The sequence below is a fragment of the Ptychodera flava genome, chromosome 6 (assembly GCF_041260155.1).
Source record: "Ptychodera flava strain L36383 chromosome 6, AS_Pfla_20210202, whole genome shotgun sequence".
In the NCBI taxonomy this organism is placed as follows: domain Eukaryota; kingdom Metazoa; phylum Hemichordata; class Enteropneusta; family Ptychoderidae; genus Ptychodera; species Ptychodera flava.
This window is the reverse complement of record NC_091933.1, coordinates 2,426,506-2,451,655: the sequence shown is the minus strand read 5'-3', so window position 1 is coordinate 2,451,655 and position 25,150 is coordinate 2,426,506. Positions and strand designations below refer to the sequence as shown.

The following is a 25,150-nucleotide window of genomic DNA, read 5'->3' as shown; positions in this document are numbered from 1 at the left end:
TATGAGAAGCTTTGATTTGTATATTACATTGACAAAGACGCCATTGCATCAAAGATGCACTGTTTTTCAAAACATTTGAAATCCAGTGAGTGGACATGAGATGAAACTGTGTGGGGTATGTTCATGCAATATAAACATCAGATCCCCAGCATGTAATTGAGTATACAGTTAGCCTTCTGCAGCTACTAAACCTGATCTGCTTATCAATTTCATTCCATATTGTATTAATCTGGCATCATTTGATATCGCTGCACGTAAACTGTTTAATTCGATGCAATGCAACATGGAGTTAGGTTTATTATATATGCAACTAATTGCTCTTGACAGCTCAAATTGAAAAGCCTGGGTATGGTTGTGTCCTCATGGATTTTAAGTAAACTGAAACAACGGTCAAACACCACATGGTTATGTATACATTAATTATAGGATAAAGCCCGAGTACGACTCGGAGGGCTCTTCTGGTATATAAAGTCCAACCCAACGATAAAATGTCGAGGCCGAAGGCCGAGACATTTTATCGTAGGGTGGGTTGACTTTATTATACCAGAAGGGCCCGAGTACGAGGGTTTTATCCGACTTAAAAACTATCGCCCCTAACTGATATATTTTCGTTTTCAATGTGTTTACGTCAACCGTCCCCTTTGTCAATGTAACATGTTTAGGATATGAATTAAAACTTTTATTTGTGAAATAGCCTTCCAATGTAATGGAACATCCTATAAATGCCCTAGGACACATTATATAAATGCCCTAGGGCACAGCAGATTTTGTGTTGCAGCTGGTTTCCGCTGTGTTACCAAATTTGAATATTAAAACGTACCAGATGTCTACAGAATATGACATGTTCACTTTTGATTGGACAGTACTTTACTATGGCGCTGTCATTCGTTTCTGGAATTTGTGACCAAGGCTTTATGAGTAAATAAAACACCCTGAATTGAGCACTCTGATTGGTCAATCAACAGTAGATAGTTTTTAATTTTAATTTGATACTTGCTCCAGGCATTACTTATGAATTTTCAGCAGGGCAATAGAGATGTAATATGATGTATGAAAAGCAAGATGTTTCTGCAGTCAAATGCATTTGGTTATGTTGTATGATATTAATGGTAGGCATTTAATTTCCTCAATGTTTCCCGCAAGTCTCAGAATTTTAGGTAAAGTAAATTGTCGTATGAGTGGGAATTGATTTTCATATTTGTTTGATATGGATGTGACATGAAGAATACCTGTTTGTCTAGTCGCCAAGGGTACTATGTGTCATTCAGGTTTGAGATTAATGGTTTTTGAGCAAACGCTATCCACAGCACGTAGCTTCTGTCAGTATCAGTAATGTGGTTTAACGATGAAAAAGCTACGTTGTCAGAGAAAAGCTCTGATAGATATATGAGTATCAGCTGCATGCTTTAATTATGGTCAAGGTTTAACCAGTTTAGTATTTCAAGATTTATCACTTCTCAGAAGACCAGGAAAGATGTCTTAAGTAGCCATGGAAAGTTCACTGACTTCATGAGTGCCCAGAAGAGAGAAACATGGTGAAATTCCTTTAAATTCCTTTTGTTTGCATCTCACAAGATGTTCATGTACAGTAAATTTTTCACACCTACAGTGGAATCTTGTCAAGTTTAGTGTCCTGTTAAATAAAAAAAGAGAAACCTACATGTAGATCATGTGAAGGATTTCAGTCTCACTTTCAGCAACAAGTATTCTTTGTATTCTGTTTTTAGTGAGTCAGATCCTAAAAATTATTTAGCTTCAACTGCAATGAAAAGTTGTTATTGCTTCTGTAACTGCAAATTTATGTCAAATGCAGCATCATGTCTTTTAATCTCTCACTCCATCTTGAGTTGGTGCATGCAGAATAAGTCATTCAATGTCACAGGTGTGACTGAGAAATTTTTCACCCATTGGAGGAACTCCATCACTCAATGGAACCTTGTTTTATAAAATGGTTTAGACCTTGCCTTAGAAGTCCTGATAAATGAATTTACATGTAGTTATATGTAGTTATATGTATTTGTTGTACAAGAGTACAGCTCACAGCATGATAGTCATCAGGTTGACCTACAATAGGTTTACATGAAATGCTTTTATACAGCAATCATAGATGCCCTATAACCTGTAACCATACCAATCAAATGTTGTATATCCAAACTTGCCAAAGGTTAACACAAACATACAATTACTTAACAGGAAATTAGTCTTGAAAATTGATTTAATTTTATATCTTTAGATAAGTATATCAAAGTGTCCATTCTTCCTGGCAATACAGGGATTGTTATTAATGTTGTTTGTCATATTGTACATTAATCAGTAGCATAACTTCCTGGTGGATAATTAAATAACTCAGTTTCAGTGAATGTACATGTACGTTGATTGTCATTGCAGAGTATGCAAACGCTTAGGAGAAATTGGATTCAACGTGTTTCACCATTATAGCCTGATGGATGATACATAGCAAGAACCTCACTATTACTGTAATGTTTTCCATCACCTTATGTTTAGGAAAAAACACAGAAGAGAAGCATATTGTGTAGGAATGGACTATCAAGTTTGCTTGTTTACTTTGTTACAAAAGTAGGTCAGATGAGACTGTATGGCAGGCAGGTGACTTGATGTTTCAAAAGATATTCACTAGTTAATTACCTTGATAACCTTGACCTGGCTGCCTTAATGGGATTGCAGTCACACCCTGAACATTGAATTCAGCACATTTCTAGTGTAACCATTGATTCCACTCCATAGATATCATGTAATGAGTTTGCCAGTTTGTTTTAGGAGCTATTGAAAGGCGCAATGGAACTTACACATGTTTACATGTATTCATGGAGGGCACTGACTTTTTCATACATAATCTGATGATTTCAAATTGAGATATCCCATTTTAATGAACAACATCAAGCAGTTTGATTGATTTTTGCACTATCCGTAGACTAACACCACCTTACATGAAATATTTTAAAACAGAATCGACAAATAAACTTCAATTACGTGTTCTAAAATCTCGTTTAAACAATGGATGTTTGTAAACATAAATGGCCCGTGGCTGATAGAGCATCCATATCTGAAAACGATGACTGTTTGAATTGCATGGTTGGTACAATTTATGTTTTATTTCGGTACAATCTGAATATGTTGTTGACCAATCATGCAGATTGCTTCCATCATGCCAGCTGAACACAAAGTCTTACTTGTAGCAGGTCAGTCTAATAAAGTGAAAAAGACTTCAGTACAAAAAGTAATTTTGTGCAACTGCTAATTGCTGGTTACCATGACTACCTAGGAATCAGCCAAGAAGCTGGTCACATTGTGCAGTTTAAAGGGACAGTAGCTGTAATGTTTGATGATTTTTTACTATTTTTTGTATGTCAATTGCAGTAGTCAAAAATAACAATAACAAGCTGAACACTGTGTATCATAACATGCTTTGGTAGGATAGAACACCGAACTGTTAGTTGACATTAAAACAAAAATAGTGGAAAGATCATAAAAAGTTACAACTACTGCCAATTTAAATGTAGGGTAGCTGGTGTGATAAAAACATGTTATGTTTTGTTACTGGTAAAGTAAGCCATCATTTTTATGCCAGTCAGAGAAATACCTATAGCAATTGTTGAACCTTTGTGCAGACTACTGAGTTTTGTCCCGTGACTACTGAGTTTTGTCCCGTGACTCTACTTGAGATGATAGGACACTATTTCCTTGTTTTATCAACACGATTGCCCATCCTAAAATTCTGCTATCGGCAGTTCAGCCTCTGATATCCTGTAAGTTGTCAAGATGGTGAACATGTGCAGAGAAAGTCCTTGGCCCACTCATTACAAATGTGTTGTTTGGAATAACAGTAGACAAAACTAACTTACAGGCATTGGTTTCTTAAGAGAAGATTCGGGGCTAATGCTTTCTTTGCTGACCTTTTTCAGTCGGAGCAAATACTTTCAACATATTTATTTACTTTAATTAAACGTTTAGCATTCTGGTCATATGACTGTATCACAGTGGTTATCCAGCCTTTGCTCCTGTCTAACTCAATGATGTCTAGCATAATCAATCAGTATTTTGAAGATCATGGGTCACTGCGTAACACATTCACCAATGTGGAACATGTTAAAGATCATGTCTGGAGGATGTTCCGTCAGGTAACAGTGATTACACACATACTTGTAATATCTGTCACTTGTTTTGAATGTACAGTCAGACAAGGAGATTGTGAAAGCTTGAGTTCATCTTACCAGATTCAGTGACTGATAATTAAACAGGGTCCATATTTGAGTGGTAATTTGACTGCGTATTCACCCGTCTGAAATTCAATTCAGCTCGTGTTAGACACAACTGAAATATTTTGAAAGAGCAAGTTGACTTAAACCATCAAATGAATGTGTGGTCCCTGTGTGAGGCAGTCACTAGAGGAGGGCTTTGTTGCTTGCCTTTACATTTTAAGGGAATGTTTTTAGATAAACTCCATAGTAACTATGCAGTCTCATTCTTGGAGGATCAGATCCTTTAATTAAATGTAAACTTTTAAGTGACAAAACCAAAAGTAACATCCAAAGCAGTAGTAATGGCTCTGTGGGGTGCAGACTGTGTCCTTGTAACAAAACAGTGGTTCCATGTCTTGTAGAAGCATGAAGGTTGATGGCTACTATATCTGATGTCAACATCTTGTAATAGTGACCTTGACCATACCATTCAGTGACTTGGATGACATATACTTGTTCAAGTGTGTGATTGTGTGATTGTTTTATGAATCTTGTGTTATGGTTCACAGCGGACTAATCTAACCGAAGACCCTGACTGAAATCTATTCAATGAAATGCATCACTGGTACTTTGTAGTTAAATTCACAACTGGTCTAAGAGCAGTATGTGTGTATGTCTTCAATAAACTGTGTTCAGCCTGAATTGATGCCATGTTTCAACTTTACACTTGCCAGCAGTAATCATCTATTGAAATCAGTGCACTGAGTATGTTGATGTGTATTCTTTTTATCATCCTGAAGCACAGACTGTGATAGACAAGCACTTGATTTGGTGTACACAGTTTAGGGTGGTTGCTTGCACACCAAAATTCCTAAAGCTATGCAAAGGGTGTCAATGAGGCTGCTGTATCCCCCAGGCTAGTTGGCACTGCTACATGGTGTTAACAACTGTGTGAGACAATCACTAGAGAAACTGATCTCAATAAATTGACTTGAAATAGTAGGCTGAAGACAAGAAGTCTAGCTTTTTAAAGCAGGAGCTTGCTGAACAATTCTGTGATTTCACCGAAATTGCTGTTCACACATGCCACCACCCAAGTTTAAACAATCAGTCATACCGTAGACTCTTATCCATCAATTTAAAGCCAGCCACAGACAACTTTGATTTCCTGAGTGTCTACAAAGCAGAGATAGAAGCATTTAATACCCTAACTGTACCGTCACTACTGCTTAGTCATACAATGTATCATCTTTCAGCAAATAAAAATGATGTTCCTCTTTCTTTGAGATCAGTAGCATGCAAAGCAGATCACAATGTTTAAATTAAGCGTGCATGGTTAGTTTATTAATCTATATGCTAACTGTCCCTTTCTTCTTACTTGAAGTCGATATAAGTGCTTGAAAAAGCATCGTTATATTATGAAGAGTCAGGTTGTCTTTGATCTTTGTATACAAGTCTTCTTACAAATGTCAATTCAAAACTATCCACAAATTACGTATCAACAAGCGATGTCTACATGTATGTACTTGACTTTAGATCTCACTCAAGGTTTGGTTACATCCTAGAGGTGAACCATGGAACAATGGTGTCTTGAAGTTGCAAAAAATGAGAACATAATTAAATGTATGTGTTTTTGTCTGCTTGTTTCCAGATCAACCTTATAAGAAAGATTACTATGAAAGCAGCAGTGATGCAGACAACAATATATCAGAGGAAAATTCTCAGGAAAAAATCGGAAAAGAGTAAGTATATTATTTTTTGTCACTGTTTGATTACATCAACAGAGTATTCTGTGAAAGCTTTAAAAGTATTACCTATAGTGTACACACATATCAAGGATAGTATAGACATTTTAAACTCGAAGTACAAACATAATGCTTGAACATTGGTCAGATCTTACCACTATCATAAAATATATCAAATATCCCAGGCATTAAAGGGACTGGGGAAAACTTTACACACTGTTGATACTAGAGTTAATGATGGATTTAACTGTAATATCTGTTTGACATTAATTACCACATAGAAACAAATAAAGTAATTACTGTAGTAAATGTATTATCACTGTCATGGAAACAATTAAACAAATAAAGTAATTACTGTAGTAAATGTATTATCACTATCATGGAAACAATTAAACAAATAAAGTAATTACTGTAGTAAATGTATTATCACTGTCATGGAAACAATTAAACAAATAAAGTAATTACTGTAGTAAATGTATTATCACTATCATGGTAACAATTAGTTTGATTTTGCATTTACTGACATTTCTGTAACTTCTGTCTGTGATTAAATGGAATCAGTTCCCCTGCTTGAAAATTTTCTTTGGTAACAAAGTCATTTTCTGTATTTACATGTATGTATTTGTACAATCTTCATGATGTGCAATGATAGTAATGGTTCTATCCAAATGATTGACACAGGGGTTAATACAGACACTAAAAATACTATAACGAAGTCTCTTACATGCTGTGAAAAGTCACATGACTGATTAACCTTTCTTAGTCGAGATTGCAGCAAGCTTCTTGTGTGGTTGCCATTCTAGTGGATTTTGTCTCGTATGTTAGAAATAGCGAAGGCTATAATTAAACTGTTATAAAGTTGATGTTGACTTTAAATGCAGGCTGACTGTGCTGAACACTAGAAAATGTAAAAGAATTCCAACCAAGGAAGTGTCATGTCAGTGTCCATTTTCACAAGTTGCTGTCATCGCATCGCTGTCACCTGCAAAAAACTGTCGCAATTCACATGCATACTGGAAAGCTTTCAGTAGTGTGGCGATGTGGAAAGTCAATTCACTCATTGATACATAGGCTTTGAATATGGAAAAAGGAATCGATGATGTTTTTGTTCAGATGACAGAACACACTACCAGCAACACAACTTTGTCATTAGAGTTCCAAGCAAAATGTTCCCACACAGAACTGAAACTTCCACAAGGATTCTCTAAACTTAACATCTAAATGTCTTCTACAGAAAACTGTATATCATATACATTTGGTAAACTTTGCTGACATGTAAACCATATAAGGATCTGCTGAATGCCGACATATTAAATCTTTTTTCATAGTAAAGATTGTTGAACTGTTGTCCATGGATATATTTTACAATCTCAAGTAGAGTAGTTATTGTTTCCTTAGTGATGTCGATGTACACCTAATCATACCAGACCTTCTATATGTGTTTACAATAATCATTTGTAGATGTACACTCTCATCTCTGCAAACTTCAAAGATGAAGACATTTGTATAAATGTATTTGTGCAATGCAGAGCATACATTGTAGAAAGACAGCTTGTGTTATACACTTTAATCTGATTCGTAAATCCAAGACATCAAGACTTCTTCAGATCAGAGATTCTTTCCTATTTCAGGGTTTGTGATTGACCAATCAATGAACCTCATGTGTATGTGATTGACCAATCAATGAACCTCATGTGTTTGTGATTGACCAATTGATGAACATCATTTTACATTCCTACAGTTCACTGGAAGAGGAGTCAACAAAGAAAGATTTTCATCGGAGGAAAAGATCAACATCGTATGAAAGGAATGTAGAAACTATGATTGTTGCAGATTATAAAATGCATGAATACCATGGAAACAATTTAGAACACTATATACTCACATTGATGTCATTGGTAAGCATGTTAGGGTTCATTAGAAAATTTCATCTTTATTTGTTTTAATACCTCACATTAATTATTGTCTGTCAGTAATGAAGATATAGGATGTTATCTAACTGCAGACATGTACATTTTCAGCAGAATCTCCCCAAACTGCTGATGCACATTTATGTTGCCAAAGAAATAGTAAATTAATGTGTTCATCAAATGTATTGGTAGTGACATGACAGTTGTTTGCAATAATTCAGTTGGACATCATCACAATTCTTCATTTCATTGACATTTAAGAGAATAAAATACACGGTACATATTTTTGGGCTGTGTTTTTGAACAAACTGGAGTAAAACATCATAAAATGTCAAACTTTAATAATTGTCCATGCAGAATGGCACATGCAGAGTCCAACTACAGAGAAGCATTTTGAGCTCACACATTTCTATCAGACGTAGTGCTCAGTAGTTCATTGTGAATCTAAACTTTGTTAGAAATTCTAAAATTTAGCATGTCATTTCTTTCTTTACTGCAGGTCTATAGGATTTATAGACATCCCAGTATTGGAAATTCAGTCAACATTGCTGTTGTCAAGCTGTTGGTCATCAAAGATGAGAAGGTAGGTGATCTGAATATTTATAGGCTACCAATCTTCAAAAGAACAATGTGTTTCAGCTGAATTGCACACTCTCACTGGGGTCTATTTTCTATCCTGCAGAGCAGTGTTTGAAGTGTTTAGAGTCCAAATATTAGAGAAGACAGCCAAGCATTACTAAACAAACCCTCTCTACTCTTTCAAGCATTAACTCTTATTAAATGAATTTGGAATGTTCAGGTGTTTGCAGTCAAAATAAAGCTACAATAGAAACAGCCTGGATAATCAACATATGGTCAGACTAAACAGTGCCCTCTGTCCGCCTCCCATACACCTACTTAATGAAACTATAAAACTGTGAATGCTTGCAGTCTTAACAAACTCCATGTGCCCTGTAACTATGTCAACAAACCTTATGTTATTGGTCATGCACCGCCACAGGCTCTCAAAAGTTGATTTACCCATGATGCATCATTAGTCCTGGTAGACATTCATTGCTTTGACCTACCTGATTGCATTTGGAGTTGCAAATACTAGTTTTGTTACAGTACCTGACTCACTTAAGTCACATCTATTGATCAGCCCCCATCCTCTGAAGTTACTTAAAGTGTAACAGCTTCAGAGCTAACCACTGTTGAATCTATTCATCTCTGATACTTGCTAAAATGCCTTCACTATGAAATTTGAAAAAGGATGTAGTACAGATGCTGTCATTCTTCTCTGGTTACTCTGGTTAGAAATCAGTTTGAAGTCAAATTTTTAACAATTTGATGTATTTGTGTAAACAACAACAACAACAACAAGATGTGCGAAGGATGTTGATTTCTACTTTAATTGTTGTAACTTTGATTTTGAGAAATGTGATCCAGTACCTAAACATTATGTCATGGAAAACAAATATAACTCTTTCAAGCCTCACCTCACAATAGTCTATAGTGACTGTTTAAGTGTTTCAATTTATCTGACTGTTGTCTCATGGTTGCAATCTGGATCATCACAGCCCTTCCCTGTTACTGAGAAAAACCCTGTATGGGACAAACTTGAAATGCAATTATCTGCTCTGCACTGTAACTTCATTCAGCACAAAAATCACAGTTGATGTTTTTGTAAGGAGTGACATTTTGATTGATAGATGTTACGTTTCACCTTGGAGCAGTGTACACAATTGCCCTCTTCTCATTCTCAATTTGCCACAAGCCTGCCTTCTAGTTTATTTATTAACTTCTTCACTTATCTTGTCAACATTGTGTGATGTGTTTTCTTCAGCAGAGGCAATTATGTATGTTTTCATTAACTGCAGGCATTTATCAAGAGTTGATTATAAATCAAACAAAAGAGAGAAAAACTCCTCAGAAATCCTACGTCACTTCTTTGATTTTTCCAGTGAATTCCTGCAACGAAATTGGCATAAGAATGGTAGCAGGATATTTGTTTTCATTGAAGTGTAACGTCTTTTGTGTCCATCATTGTATATCACCTTTTCTTCACTAGTTTAATCAAGTTGGAAGTTGTTGACAGGACATATCCCTTGATATGCTACACCAATTATTCTATGCGTTTACCTGTTTGATTGATAATAATCTATAATCTCATCAGGAACATTTATAATATCCATAAGCATGCTTTCCATGAAGCTAAATTATCTTTAAAAATTAAGTAAAAATTCTGGAAATGTGAGTTTCAAAACGGCATTGAAATCAGTATAGTGACAATGCTGCATTTTTTACCATTTGGTTGATCTGTTCAGTTAAATTATAGTCTTGTACATTGGTACTTAGTCCTGCTACTGATTGAAATTTGTAAGTGGGACTCACTACATACTCTGTTGTCCCTTGACATGGAATACTGAAATTGAATGAACAGTTGTGTAACATAGTAAAATTCGATGCGTAGTTCTGTAATATAGTTTTAGAAAACACTGGTGATATTCCACAGCAACAGATCAGATTACTGTCCGAAAGACTAATATTCTGCCATTATTTCCCTTGTTATGCCAAGGTTTAAAATCAGTCTATACTATGCAAAGTACATCTGCATGTTTAGTACATTTAGACTGCAGTTTTTTGCTGTATTTCCTTCCTTGACGCCAGCTTCCATAAGGCTCCAGCTTATTCAAGAAGTTACAATTTCACTGAGTTTATTATATTTACGCCAGTTTGCAAAGAATTTATCAATTTAAAAGCCATGTCAATTTATGTAGTTTTGCCCTAATTTTCCAGACTTCAATTGCAGCAAAAGGCCCAGTGAAAGGCTTGTGCAAGACTGTTTCCACAAATGCTCTAGCCTTTGACCCACAAATCAGTAACATAAACAATAGTTTGACCAATCAGAACCTGGAGTGTGTGCCCTAATAGCCAATGAGAAGTCAATGACATCATCAGTGACCCTTGTCATATTACCTACCAGGTTGAGTTTGTTTACACCTGTTCATAGACTGATTGTCTAACTCTCGAGGTCAACTTTAATGATGAAACAGTCGACTGAGTTTACTGCCTGCTTACTTGTGTACTTGCTTCAGTGAACACAGAAAATGACTCAAGTGTCCTTTTACTTATCCACTTCAATTCTCAACTATTTGTTTTGAAACTTAACAAAGTTAAATAGTAATCATGATGATCATGCAAGGTTAAAATTCTTCTAACAAAAGTAAGAGAATTTTAACATTTAAATCCACTAGTTGTAATTTATCAAGTAGTTTCTAATAACTCTCCTTTTTTGTTCAGTATTCATTTCTGCTTGACTCACAAATCATGTTGAATACCAGGTATTCAATTTGTCAACATTGCCTGTATGGGCATTACATGTCTCATATCATTGTTGACAACTGAAGTTCAGGCTACTGAAAGTAAAATTTAATTTTGAACAATATTATCACATACCAGTATTATGACAAGGAGAATCACCCGCCTGACAACGATACCTGTCAATCTCCAAGCCTTTGATTGCTGTCATTTACTGATGTACCGTCATCAGTCTGGCTAAACCATACCATGCCATCTCAAGACTAACTTGTTGCAAAGCCATGAGCTGTAAACATTCATTTCTTCAAATTCGTTTTTGAAATTTGATTTGCAATTGGCTCTTGCACATTGGTGTGGTCATGTATCTTACCTTATATATCAAATAGATGACTGCAAGTTCTGTGAGAGGCAGGTTGACCCTGAAAGTGTACTTGTTTCCAAGAACAAAAATGATGTATCTATTGAAGCACATTTCGCCTTCTGTCATTGAAACTTTCGCGGCAATATCTGAATCATGTTTATCGACAACAAACATAAATAAAAATAAGTGTTTTCGGTTATTTAGTATGTTGACACTGAATAAAAAAAATAATATAAACACAGGAATCTGCCTAGATACGGGGAAACATCAATTTTAATGCTTGCATGCTATTACAGGTACTGTTAGGCAAGGTTGATATGTCTAACTAGTGACAATAGTTTGATTAAAATGTCTGACCATCAGGGCAGCCTATGTTAGCTAATGTGTATTTATCAACACATTAACACCGATTCACCAGGGTCCTCTTGGCAGGGTTAAATTGATAAGAAAGTGTAATAGCCATTGTCTTGCAACAGAACCTCTGCTTATAATGCAACCCCCAGATACTCCAACGCACAGCTTTTGTAATTACAATACCTCATTTCTATAATTAACCTGTGTGCTATCAATAAACTGATACAAGCTCAAAGAAAGCCAGTGAGCTGTCCACTGAATTTGAAGGGGCAGCACTTCACATCATCATTTCACAGATTCACAGATAAAAGAGTCAATCTACAACTGTGTATAAAGGTCTTGATGTTACTTACTGAGTTCTTGACTTGACTCTTGCATTTAAAAATCAGCGTTGGCTTATATGTACTACGACTGTCTTCAGGTGGTTAGCATAAAGCAAATGAGGATATGACATGTTGCACTATTGACAGTAGAATTAAGATGGTTGCACAGTAAAGCAAAACAAATAATAAAAAACTGACAACCATCATAGCGCATTCCACAAAGAACCCTTTTAAGATCGCTACAACCTTTGTGATACAGCTTATCACTTCAAATAATCAGTGTGTACAAATTCTCTGTGTTGTGTGTGACATGATTACAGACTTACAGAATATAATGCCTTCTGTATGGTGCTCACATATCATATTTATGCAAATGATTTATGGCAGAAAATAAAGGTCAGCAGATGTCATACTGAGGAATGGTGGTTGTGATTTGGTCTCTTGTGTGGTTTATTCTAATTCTGAACCCATAATGAAACGGCACAACTTGGAGTACACTACAACTGCAAGAAAATGCGACAATGGTTTGCATTATATGTGCATAGCTAGGTTTCTCTGGTATTGACATTTTATGAATATTTCAGTTGATATGTGTATGCATTAGACACAGTGCTGATTCCACACACACACACGTGATAGTCAAGCCCCATTGTGAATGATAAATGGTCAACTGTTCATGGACACTTCAATGGAGTTTGCTCTGACAGTTTAATGGCTTTTTGAAATTATGATATACTTGAGTAACATGTTTAATGTCAAGAATGATATATACCTTCCAAAGGGGTGATATCTATTTGTTAGCACTTTATTTGATCGCTACATAATGATTAATTTTACATTAATCAAGATAAACCAAAGCTTAACCTTTGCAATCTAGAATTGATAAGTAATGTTAATTTATGACACGCTGTGAGTAAAGGTGAAGGCTTAAACACCATCATCATTGTAAATAGTGTTCAATTAGGCACTGAGAGAGCAATGTACGGTAAACATTAGCAGTGTTTTCAAACCAATGGATAGACTTTGTTGTAGTTGATTAGATGATTATAGAGATGCTGCTGTCTTTTCCATTCAAACAAATGTGCACACATTTGCTGATGGATAATAGCAAATGAACGACGCAAATGACCGCAAAACTTTAACATAACTCTGCAAAGCAGTCATTGAGAAATGTCAAAGTACATATATAAATCTCATTTTTAGAAAATTATGAAATCAACCCTTTATCACTAGATGACTATATAAATAGTTACTCAATTAAAACAAGATTATCAAAGTTGGAAGTAGGTGTGTCGTTTGAGTCTATTTTTGTCTGATTAAAGATAAATGCAAATCTTTATCTCTCTCTACACAAAGCTTTTCACACTTCTGTAAATACACCAACATTTCTCTGTTTACACAGTACCTTGAAGTTAGTAATTTACAGCCAAGATAGGATCTGAAAAATTGTTTAAAATAGGACATTCAGATAATAGGCTGTTGATTCCGTATATGCACAAATAACACAACTGAGCAGGAGGAGTAGCACAGTCAATACCAGCAATGGAGCATATGACATTATGGCATTTCAACCTTTTTGTATGTATGTGAGCACAATAACAAACATAACTGTTCTTTAAGGTATTTCACATAGATATTAACAAATGAGATAATAATTTAGCCATGTTGCATGGCAACAACACAACTTTGATGCTGAAATGGCTTTGAATATTACATCTTCCGTATATTGTTTCCAGACCTCTAATTTGCCGTCTTCTTTGTTTCAGGATGGTCCAACTATAAATACAAATGCTCGTGATACATTGAAGAGGTTTTGTCATTGGCAACAGGGAAAAAATACAATAGATGACAATGACTCAGGTCATTACGACACAGCTGTTCTCTTGACCAGGTATGCTACTAATTGTGTCTTGTCTAGGCTTCTGAAGCATGTGAAAAAGTTAACACATCACAAAGATGTTGGAAGATTTTTCCAACATTTAACTCTTTATACTTAACATCGCTATTTCATGTCCCCTAGCTGTATGTTTGTGTTTTCATTCAACAAGCTAACAAAGGATCATAAGGATCATAATATAATTTGAAACAGTGACACATCACATTTATGTTATTGTAGTCATTGTAATATGTCAACAACCTTTTCTCTTCCAAATCCCTCTGGGCCTGTCTTGAATATCTTAAGTGAAAATAAGTTTACGGAATAGCGCAGTGCAATTTTCATGTTTTACATTGTAAAATCTTACATCTTCAAAATATTTTGTTCAACTTATCAGGAAACTAATCTTGTAATATGTATTATGTACTTTTGTTAATCAATGCCCATAATTTAAGAAGGATTTTATCATAGTATAAGAAAAGTGATAATATTGTCAGATTTGCCATATATATCTGTTATTCTGATGATAGTACTGACAGGATGTGCATGTTCAATTACATGACATAAGACCATTGAACACACCTTCCATGTCAAACGATGCATATGTAAAATCATAGACACTTAACTCATTCTTCATCATTAGCGTATTATCTCTCCATCTCCCACCCCACCAACCCCCAGAAACACAGTTCATTTCATGATGAAAACATTAGACAAACATTTGTACATGCCATACTTCAGCAAGGTACAGCTGGTAGTAATACAAACTGTTTTAATGATGGACCACTCCCTCTGAGTTTGTCATCACAAATTTATTAAGTCTTCAGATTGGTAATAGTGATGTGGTAACTTCTACAGGGGAAGTTTGTACACTTGTCATCTGTGATTACCGTGATTATCAGCTGGCTGTGTCCTGACTGAAACACCTCACATTGTGGTGACAGAAATCTCTCACAGGCTTTTGAGACTCTCTGGACATTTTGAACACAATGAATATTTGATAACTAGGTATTTCGTAGGACAGGGGATAAATTCAACAAAGAAAAATTTATTTTTACCTGGTTAAATGATGATAGTAAAAACCTTCAATGTTCTCATAAATTTATCACAAAAAGTTAAACAGAGAATGTAACCATGTTTTTAAAAACATTTAACAAGATTTCTCCGTACTTTATTTCTACAAAGTTATTTGGAGAATCTTTGTATCGCTCATTCTGGATTTATGAAGGAATGAGAAAAATGGCCTTTGTAAACAAAGGCTCCTGTAAAAGTATGTGGAAAGAAGAGATAAAAAGCGCTGGAGGAATTTTCAAATACTAGAAGCCAATGACAAAAAAATTATATCCTTTGGAGCTTGTTTCTCAGATAGAAAAATATTTGATAGGATTTGGTTGAAAGTAATATGTCATGGAAACAGATATTTCCCAGGTAACATAATTTCATCAGTAAAATATATTTTGTACAATGCGTTTGCATTTATAATGATCTTACTATATGTTTGTACGGAAATATAACAAGCCCCTACATTTAATAACCTGGTTTGTTAGTTGCCTCTGTAATTTGATAGTGTTCCATAAAATTGTTTGAGTTCATTGCCAGTGTGGTGTTTTTGCAAAGAGGTGCACAAAGAAGTCAAAGAGACGTTAGGCTGCTGTAACAAAAACTGTGAGTGTGAGAGTGCCTTGTACTTAACTGTACAGGGGGATCAGTTTCTCAATAGTAATTGATTTACAGAGTACCTTATTGATAAATCACATCAACTTGGAAAGTTTGATACACTTTCAGTGATAATTGCCCTTCAGAACAGTGGATTCAGTTATCCAAACTAGTAAATTTTGATGGATTGTAGATGTTGGTGTGGCAGTATTTGCTTTGAACAGTACAGCTGATATACATTTTAGTATTGAATATTACCTCAATTGATTGTATATGATTTCACATGGAAGGCCTTATATTGCAGTATGGTATGAGCAAAATGTGACTGGTAAAAAGTTAGCTGAGATTACTCCTTGACACTTGTATTGAATTTTTGTAAAGGTCCCCATTGGACCAATTACATCATAAGAGTTAAGACAATTTCCAGTTAAAAATGATGAATTATAGTGAGTGTGATTGTAATATTTGAAAAATACACATCCAAATTCTGACTATTAATTGGACTTATTAAAGGAAATAAAACTGATCATGACAGATGATAATCTGGCCAGGGACAGCTAGGTCAGCTAGGCACAGCTAGGTCAAAGAGTCCATAAAATATGGTTATTTTTGAATTGCAATTAAGTTCATTTTTTTAAAGGCTTGAATGTTTGTCGAGAATGCAGCAGTATATTTTGCTTGTTTCATTTTATACTTTATTCTATGTATGCCAAACTGCTTGTTAGGAAGAAAATCACAATTTATAGGAAACAATTTGACTGACATGTAACTGGTAAGAAATTGTTAAAAAAAAATTAACATTACATGTGTACTCATCAGGATGAAGACAATTTTTGTATCATGACAGATGACAGATGATATCACTTATGTGAGGTACCGGTAGTGTAAGATTTGCCACATATCTGTGATGTAGTAAAGGCAATGATGATTGACATCATATACTTTTGGAGATAAAGCTATCATCCAAGAGATGTAGAGTCCAAAAAGATGAAAGTATGGCTTTTATACTGTTGATAAACAGAAGATGCATCATATGGAGTAAAGATTTTTGTGAACTTTGTCCTTAAAGATGAAAAGTCTGATGTCATCATACAGAAATGTTAACAAATATCAGATGGAAATTAACACGGTAGATTGCCAAATGCACATGACAGTATATGAATGTCAAGTGTCCTGTTAATTACTGTGGTCTTCACTGTGAGTTCATGTCAAAACACAGCTGTTGTAACATCTGCCTCACAAATCATTGCCACATTGATCTAGGTCAGCTTTGATGGTTAAGTGGGAATCAGGTTAAAGCATGTCAAAGTCACCAAACAGTCACTGGTCTGAGATCATTCCTTTGCATACAAACAAGCACAGAAAGTATCATAAGTCCTTGAGAAGTGAACTGCTAACATAGGCTGAAGGTCAATTAATGATCTTTAACCTACTATGGCTTGAATAAAGCTTTTGACACGACACTTACAGCTGAGGAACAAAAAAGGATGTTTTATTGAAATTATAAAAATTGAAGTTAATTTTTGCAATGGTCATTATCATATATGGAAGTCTATATCGGTTTTTTCTGTCTCTTCATGGATCAATCACTTGATAGATGGATGGATGGATTTAAGGACACTGGTGGTTTTAGATGGATTTAAAGACACACTGGTGCTTTAATAGATAGATGGATTTAAAGACACACTGGTGCTTTAATAGTGCTGTTAAGATTTCAGAAGCATCAGCTTTGTGGTGCCATGCTGTAATTGTTACCATGAATGTATTGAACTTAACCTGACATAGTTTGATGGCTAGCATTGGGTTAGCATATGTACCAGGCAATGATGGCTAGCATTGGGTTAGCATATGTACCAGGCAATGATGAAGTATGGTGATGAACACCATGATTGAGATTGCAGTCCTTTAAAGTTTCATGAATAGTTGTGTTAGGGTGGCCAAGGATGAACACATGTTAACCAAGGACAAACTCATAAATACACTGCTTGTACTCGGTACCTACACTTAGTTCCCAGTGACTATGTTACCAAATCAGTTACACCCAAGGATATTTATTTTTGGATTACATAAAACTTTGAAGGTTCGGACTTTGATTAAAGAATGAATATTGCTTCATGTGATTTGAAGTTTTTTCACGAATTTGTACATGATTGGTAGAAATGTTTGTACTCAGCTTCTTTGTTGACTGGTAGCCATTAGCTTTTTACATGTCTATGTAATTTCATTACAACATAGCTCCTGTACATGAAGTACAGCGATAATCTATGACATTAAAAAATGTCAGTGAACAGTGCATGTAAAGTTACTACAAACAGTATTATCGTTGTCATGGTAATCATATCCTAGCTACACAGCAAATTGTACTATGGCTATACTCTAAAAGGTTATTATTCCAACTTTGCATCATTTCTGAAAATCTTGCCATTGCAAAGGAATAGTGACACATGTGACAATTAAGGCACAAATTGCAGCAAATCATGTAAGAGATAACTTTAATCATTTAATGAGACACACCCAAGTCATCGATTTCTTCTTGTTAAATGATCCCATTAAATGTTGTCTGCTTCATAGAAATAAATTAATCTGATGTGACAAGAGATATTGTTATCTTCAGTGAATAATGACAAACAGTTCATGTTAAAATTTTATATTAGATTTATACATCTTAGTTGCAGTGAAATATGAATTACTGTCAAAAGAGCAATATGCAGTAATTATGTCTGGAATTAGTTCAATATGAATCCCTATATTGCTGTTCAAAGTACTGACTTAATTTCCCAAAGCTATACACTATCAGTGATTTGAACAACCGTATTGCTGTTTGTGGCAGAGTTAGTTATCTGTTTTGAGATCCAGATGAAAAGCTCACTACTTGATGATGCTCTCCAATGGTAGATTTTTGAGATCTTAGTTAAAGTACAAGAACACACATTACAATTTTGAGACACAGTTTTATTGACTTGCTATCAGTACATCTGTGAAGCAAATAGTAATGACTGCAGATGCCAATGCCAGCTTGTTATAATTTGCTACCCTACATTGTTGTGTAAAACAGTAGGTCCTTAGCTTCCTTGCACCAGACCACCTTGCAATCAAATATTTTAATTTTCTCTTATTTTGCCTTGAGAATTGCAATATTTCTCCATTCTTAGTAACAATAAGTTGACCAGCATGCCCACATTTCTAACATTTTTACTTTCTCTTGATGTCTGAAGTGTGCAAAATGTTCAAAATTTCTGTAATTTTACACTATTGGAAAGAAAATAGAGGTGCATGGCTTGTCCAACCCACAACTCCAAATTTGTCAAATTCAAAGAAGTGAAACACTCACTTACATTTAGCCAATATGGCTGTAGTGCTGCTTTATGAAAATGAAATTATGAGTTAGATTATGACTGAATTTCTCTTTGTGGTGAATATTACTGATGCAATATCATTACCATTAATTATTAATAGGATTTAATATTAATATTAACAAATAGCATGAAAGATAGAGATGATCATAATGTAGTTTTATTTCAAATAATCAGGGACTGTGAATGGAAGTAGTTCAAGTGCAATGTATCTGACCGTTTTTCCTACACTTCAATTTTCCTGTTCAAGACAAAAACTATATTGCTATCCCTCAGATTGTACCCATACTGATGTTTACATGATTAATGTCTGATTAGCACTCATCACTTCTCTGACAATCTAATTAAATCTCTCCAATCCTTCACTAACGTTTAATCATCTCTGTTTTTCCTGCCTTGTTTTAACGTGGATTTTATCAGACGACCAAAAGGTAAACTGCATTACAACTCCATTCTCATCTTATATCTGTCTACATCTCCCTCCTCTCTAGAAATTGTAATGTCTTATACTATAACAGTTTCTATAGCAACACCAGCAGCTCAGCTGGAATATGCATGAAAAGAAAGCACAGAGAGCTGTTAGTTTATAGGTGCATGTGCTTTTATAACTGCATGCTACAAACAAATTGCTAGAAATAGACTATAACAGGTTCATCAGAAAGCAAGAATTGAAATGTCAACTTAAGTGAAGACCTATGATGATACTTTGCAATTGTCTAATTGTGTGTATAATTTTGAATCTTTCAAAATTTGGAATACTTCTGTTAATCGTAGACATTGTAATCACCATTGTCATCACATCAAAGATACCAGTGAAAAGTGATCCATTTGAACACAGATGAAATGAATATAGAAGGTATTGCTTGATTTTCAGACTAGCTTTTCATCAAAGTCAAATATTCCTTAATTATTACTAAAATATATTTTTGGTTCTATGTCTTTACAGAGAGGATATTTGCATTGATGCAAACAGGTGTGATACGCTTGGTAAGTTACCATCACAACAATATCCCTTTACCTGTCAGACAGTATCACTTCCCCATCTGCCAAGTCAGTAAAAAGTGGTATTGAGCCAAAACCATATGTATTTTCTCCCACTTAGCTTGGTATGTTATAGCTGCTTAAGTCTGTAAAAATCATATTTTACAGTATCTCTGTCTTCAGGGACCTTCAAATCTTCAAGTCTTTGTTAAAATGTGCCATATTGGACATGTTTTACTAGTTTCAACCAACTTGACCTGATGATGAAATATGAACTTGGCATGAAAAGAGATATACATGCTTGGTGCAACCTCCCTGTTCAAACAGTGTCATTATACAAATCATTGCTGAACTCGTTTACAGGAAAGTAGGTCAGTTCTACAGACACAACATAGTCCTACAGTATAATTACAGTAAATACATTTTTTTCTTTGAGTTTAGCATGGGTAAGCTGCCCAGACCCAGATCTGCGTACTGCATGTGCACTTTAATGAGCAAATACACAATCGGGGATGAACAACGTTTGTAGTTTTATCGCAAGAGTCTTGCTGAGATGAGTGTGTCATAATAACCGTATGAAGGGTGTGAAGTCTGTGGCAAGGTTTTTCAACACACAAACATTTACCTTGGATGACTTGTTTCATGGAATACCTGCTGACATCATCATTGTCCGCTCTCAATTCAAAAGACAGTCTACCAGTGTGGGAAGTGTAGCGAGGCATAGTCAAGCGTTTTCAGGAAATTGATCATTGCATTGAAAAACAGAGACATGGCATTAGATCCACTGTTGATATTGTGGCCCATAGTCACTGATAACTTTCAATTTGTGATTTCAGGATTGGCTGAATTGGGTACAGTGTGTGATCCTAGCCTTAGTTGTTCTATTGTTCAAGATAATGGAATAAGTGCTGCATTTACCATAGCCCATGAATTAGGGCATGTGTAAGTATATGACCTGTGTATCTCATAAACTGTTTTACAGATGAACAATAAATAGTGTAACATAAATCTGCTGTAGTCAAAAATGTTTTTTGAAATGAGTGACGACGTTGAAGTTCATATCTTATATCTCAGTTTGTCTGTTCGAATAATAAATAATGTCACCAGTGGCCAAATTAACTTGGTTTAATCTCGTAAAGGTTTTTATTGCAAACTTTTCAAATACCAGGATACAATGATTTTCATGAATACATTTCATATTTGATGGACGCCTGTTTCATTTATGAGGTTTGATATCAGTTAGAATAAAAGAGCATCAATGATCAAGCAAGGTCATAGGTCATCAAGCAGGTCCTGTTTGTAGAAACATTATGTTGTCAGTACTCATCTTTAAACACTTCTGTGCACAGAAGGATTGATCAACCTTACTGCTTTGCATTAGGACCAAACTTATTGTAAGCCTGTAAATTTCAATGAAAATCTTTTCACCAATATCGTTGTCCTCTTGCATTCTCTCTTAGTTTGAACATTCCACATGATGATCATATCAAATGTCGAAGAGGTAGACACCATGTGATGGCACCAAGATTTTATGACCACACATATCCATGGTCATGGTCAAAGTGTAGCAGCAAGGAACTTACAGAGTTTCTGGAGTAAGTATACCAAGTCTCATGCTATAATCAGATTTTGCCATTATGGGCACATTAGTTAATGCTGACATTAAATGATACACAAACATCCAACCACTTCAAAGATAAATATTTCATTTATATATGTATTTGACGGTCAAGGAAAATTTTCTAGCTTCATAGGAAAGGAAGATAAAATGAAAGTAATCTAGATACCAATCACCTAATGATAATCAGATTTGTTATGAAATGTAACACTATCCTCAATGCTAATCAATGCAAAATTGTAACATGGTACTTCAGTTACAGTGACATTTTTTGTCAAATTTTGTGACATTCCAGAATTTTTCACATCCATAAAATGGTATTATGTATGTTAGAGTATGGTCTACATAAGGTACATTGCACTATGCAGTTGATAATGTAGATTACAATGTATGCTTAGAATTGTATTCGTCCGCTTGCCTCCGTACCTCCGGCCCACTACTGGAGGTACGGAGGCAAGCGGACAAATAGAATTCTAGGCTAATTACAATGTAATGTACACTGCAATGTACGTAATGTAGCTATCATATGTATACTTTGTATCACATATTGGGTATGTATTTTGTCACATACATTTGTTTTAACATTATACATTGCTACATATGGTTTGGTGTAAAGCATTTTGTACATGCGAAATTTTACTGAGAAACTTAGGATCAGCTTGATTAAAAGTATATCACAGTTTGCAGTTATAAATGCTGAATGTAACTGGCTTGTGCAAAATTCCCATTAAAGAGTTCCCCAAAGTTGCAAGTTCTCAGGTCTATATTGTGTAACAAATCACACGTATTACGTGTGATTTGTTAATGTGTGAACATTCCATCAAGTTGAATGACACAGCAGACAGGAAATGTACATTTCTATGTTACTGTTAGAGTGAATAAAGGAAAGATATGGCAAGATAAATGATGTGTCTAAGTCAATGGGAGAGAAATCAACACACAAATAGTGCACAGTGCCAGTCAAGATACCAGCAGAATCTGGTTTGGCCACAGTGTGAAATGTTTACAGAAACAGCAAGGACACATTAATCAGTCAATGAAGATCACAATACAAGTCATGTTTTCTGAGAGGCTATTCAGGCAGACAGTCACAGTGGGAGATAGACATCCTCCCATCTCCAAGTAAACAGCTCATTTGGGGTGGGCCAGCCATCAGTCACTTAAAGTGTCTGTGAATTGTTTTATCAGTAAATTGGAATAATCAAATAAGGTATCAAAATCAGATGTCCCACAGGTTGGCATTGGTTAAATAAATCCTGTTTTCCATATTCATTGTTGTGATGAAGGTTTAGTTAAAGTTTGCCATTCTCAATAATATGCAGAAAAAGCTGATGTCGCACACTGGAATACAATATGTACCATGGTATTGAGCTTACAAACTATAACCAACAACAACACATTTCAGTTAGTCCCATGTATGTGTGGATATATCATGTAATGTACTGATATCATGTAATGTACTGGCTGGGTGTTCTCCTAAAAATCCATGAAAGATTTTCCTTGACTGTTAAAGAAATGCAGCATAATATTATCATTTGGGATGCTACGATTTCAATGCAAGGTCTTTTACTATAAAGATTCAGTGTGGCGTTTCAAGTTTAAGTTTCTGTTTACATTGATCAGTAGACCATATTCCAATTGCTTAATTGTGCATGTGTTTGTTTTGATATTCCTGGAGTTTTTCTTGTTGAGTGACACTGACTTGGTCGGCAACAGTGGCTGGAATTTTGTAACATAGTGGGCAAGGATGAACTTTACAGATATCACATCTTTCACACATATCAGATATTATTAAACACTGAATTGTTTGTTTTTATACCAAATAATGTTAAATCTGGAGATGAGAATCTGGTGACCCCTGTAGGAACAGCCATTGTAACATCCTTAATGAATCAATTTATTTATTTGTAGAGGTCAAGGAAACATTAGATTTGTATGTCTCCTGTGGATAATAGTTGTTATGTTCATGCAAATTCCATAAACAATGAAGAATTCATGAGAAATGTTGCTTGGCAATGGATAATGTGCTGCCTCTGTGAGGAAACTTTTACACATTGTACATGAAGTACACTTCAAGCAGAGTCATCTATGGTTGAAGAATCTCAAATTGCCTCGTGTTTGGTTTACTTTCTCCATTGAGATGATGGAAACTACAGAGGGGTTCTAGAAAAACAAACTCATAATGTGTGGTTTAATAACTGAAATATTTGCAGGTTGTCTTGAATACACAATACTATCAATAGCAAGTGGTCAACTTAAAGCCACATGCAGGTTCTTATACCCAGCAAACCATTATGAATTAAGACCTTGATAATGACAAAGTTAATGACTTGGTAGGGACTCCACATCACATCAACATTGGCACTACAAACGTACAAAGTCAGAGTAATTTGAGCAGTAAAGAAGCAAGATTTTATCTTTCAAAAGTACCGCAATTTGACATTTGATTTTTCTCTATCATTTTTCAATAGCCTTGGATCAGGGCATTGTCTACTTGATAGACCAAAGTCTGCAATGAGGCTACCACGTACACTACCTGGCATCGAAGGCCAGTATCCAGCCAACAAACAGTGCAAACTGATATTTGGTGAAAATTCAACAGTTTGTCCTTTTATGGTAAGTTTTGTCATTGTTATCAAAAATATACATTGACTGTTTGTATGTTACATATCATTGAAATGAGTACACTGTTCTCACTTCATGATGTGTCGACATTTTACTTGCCTTTCTTTGAAAAGAAAACACTAATACCTACCAATTCATCATAATTTAACAACTGGTTTGATACAAATCTGAACTCTTTGATGTCATTGTTACAACATCAATATTAGACTGGCCTCCTTTTCAATGTTGATCATTATACATTCAGAATACACTGATGCTTCTCATCACTGGCTAGAATGAATTGCCTCTGTTTACGTTACCATGTATGCCCATGACGTAAAATTCTGCTGGTTTGTGTGGTATGATTGCTTTGTCTCCCGCATAGTAAGTATGATATAAATGAACAGTTCTTGTTCGTCTACGGACAACAAACAATGTTATCATGCATCTTTTCTTTCAAATATACAGAAATATAAAAGTAGCTTTTTAGAGAATTTGCTGTAAGTTATAAACATGAAAACTCAGTCAATGATAAGCATAAAAAATATCCCTTTGTAGTGGACATGTAAGAGGCTTTGGTGTACCAAAGGCGGAGGTTGTCGAACCCAGCATATGCCAATGGCAGATGGAACATCTTGTGGTCATAATAAGGTATGTCACGTTTTATCTGGATTTGGGACCAAATCAGTGTCCTTGAAATACATGGTTATTTAAGAAACTTAACATCAAGCTGTTGGTGAATACAAGGAAAGTTTGATAACAACAAAAGTTACGTATATTTCCTGTCTGTTGAGGGCGCTGTTTACCAGCTACAATGTATGGGGACTCTTCAGACATTGAGAATAACAGTTGAGAGTATACCATCTTTAT

General features: G+C 35.1%; 1 protein-coding gene across 1 annotated transcript in view; it reads left to right on the top strand.

Moving 5' to 3' along the window:
* The window catches only part of LOC139134581 (A disintegrin and metalloproteinase with thrombospondin motifs 9-like), a 145,742-nt gene that overhangs the window by 60,617 nt on the left and 59,975 nt on the right, over nucleotides 1-25,150 (top strand). The window contains exons 5-13 of the mRNA XM_070701491.1: nucleotides 5,851-5,941; nucleotides 7,686-7,842; nucleotides 8,354-8,437; nucleotides 13,959-14,083; nucleotides 20,024-20,064; nucleotides 20,895-21,000; nucleotides 21,519-21,653; nucleotides 24,148-24,292; nucleotides 24,839-24,931. Coding sequence (XP_070557592.1) covers nucleotides 5,851-5,941; nucleotides 7,686-7,842; nucleotides 8,354-8,437; nucleotides 13,959-14,083; nucleotides 20,024-20,064; nucleotides 20,895-21,000; nucleotides 21,519-21,653; nucleotides 24,148-24,292; nucleotides 24,839-24,931 — 977 coding nt within the window. The remainder of the gene's footprint in view (nucleotides 1-5,850; nucleotides 5,942-7,685; nucleotides 7,843-8,353; nucleotides 8,438-13,958; nucleotides 14,084-20,023; nucleotides 20,065-20,894; nucleotides 21,001-21,518; nucleotides 21,654-24,147; nucleotides 24,293-24,838; nucleotides 24,932-25,150) is intronic.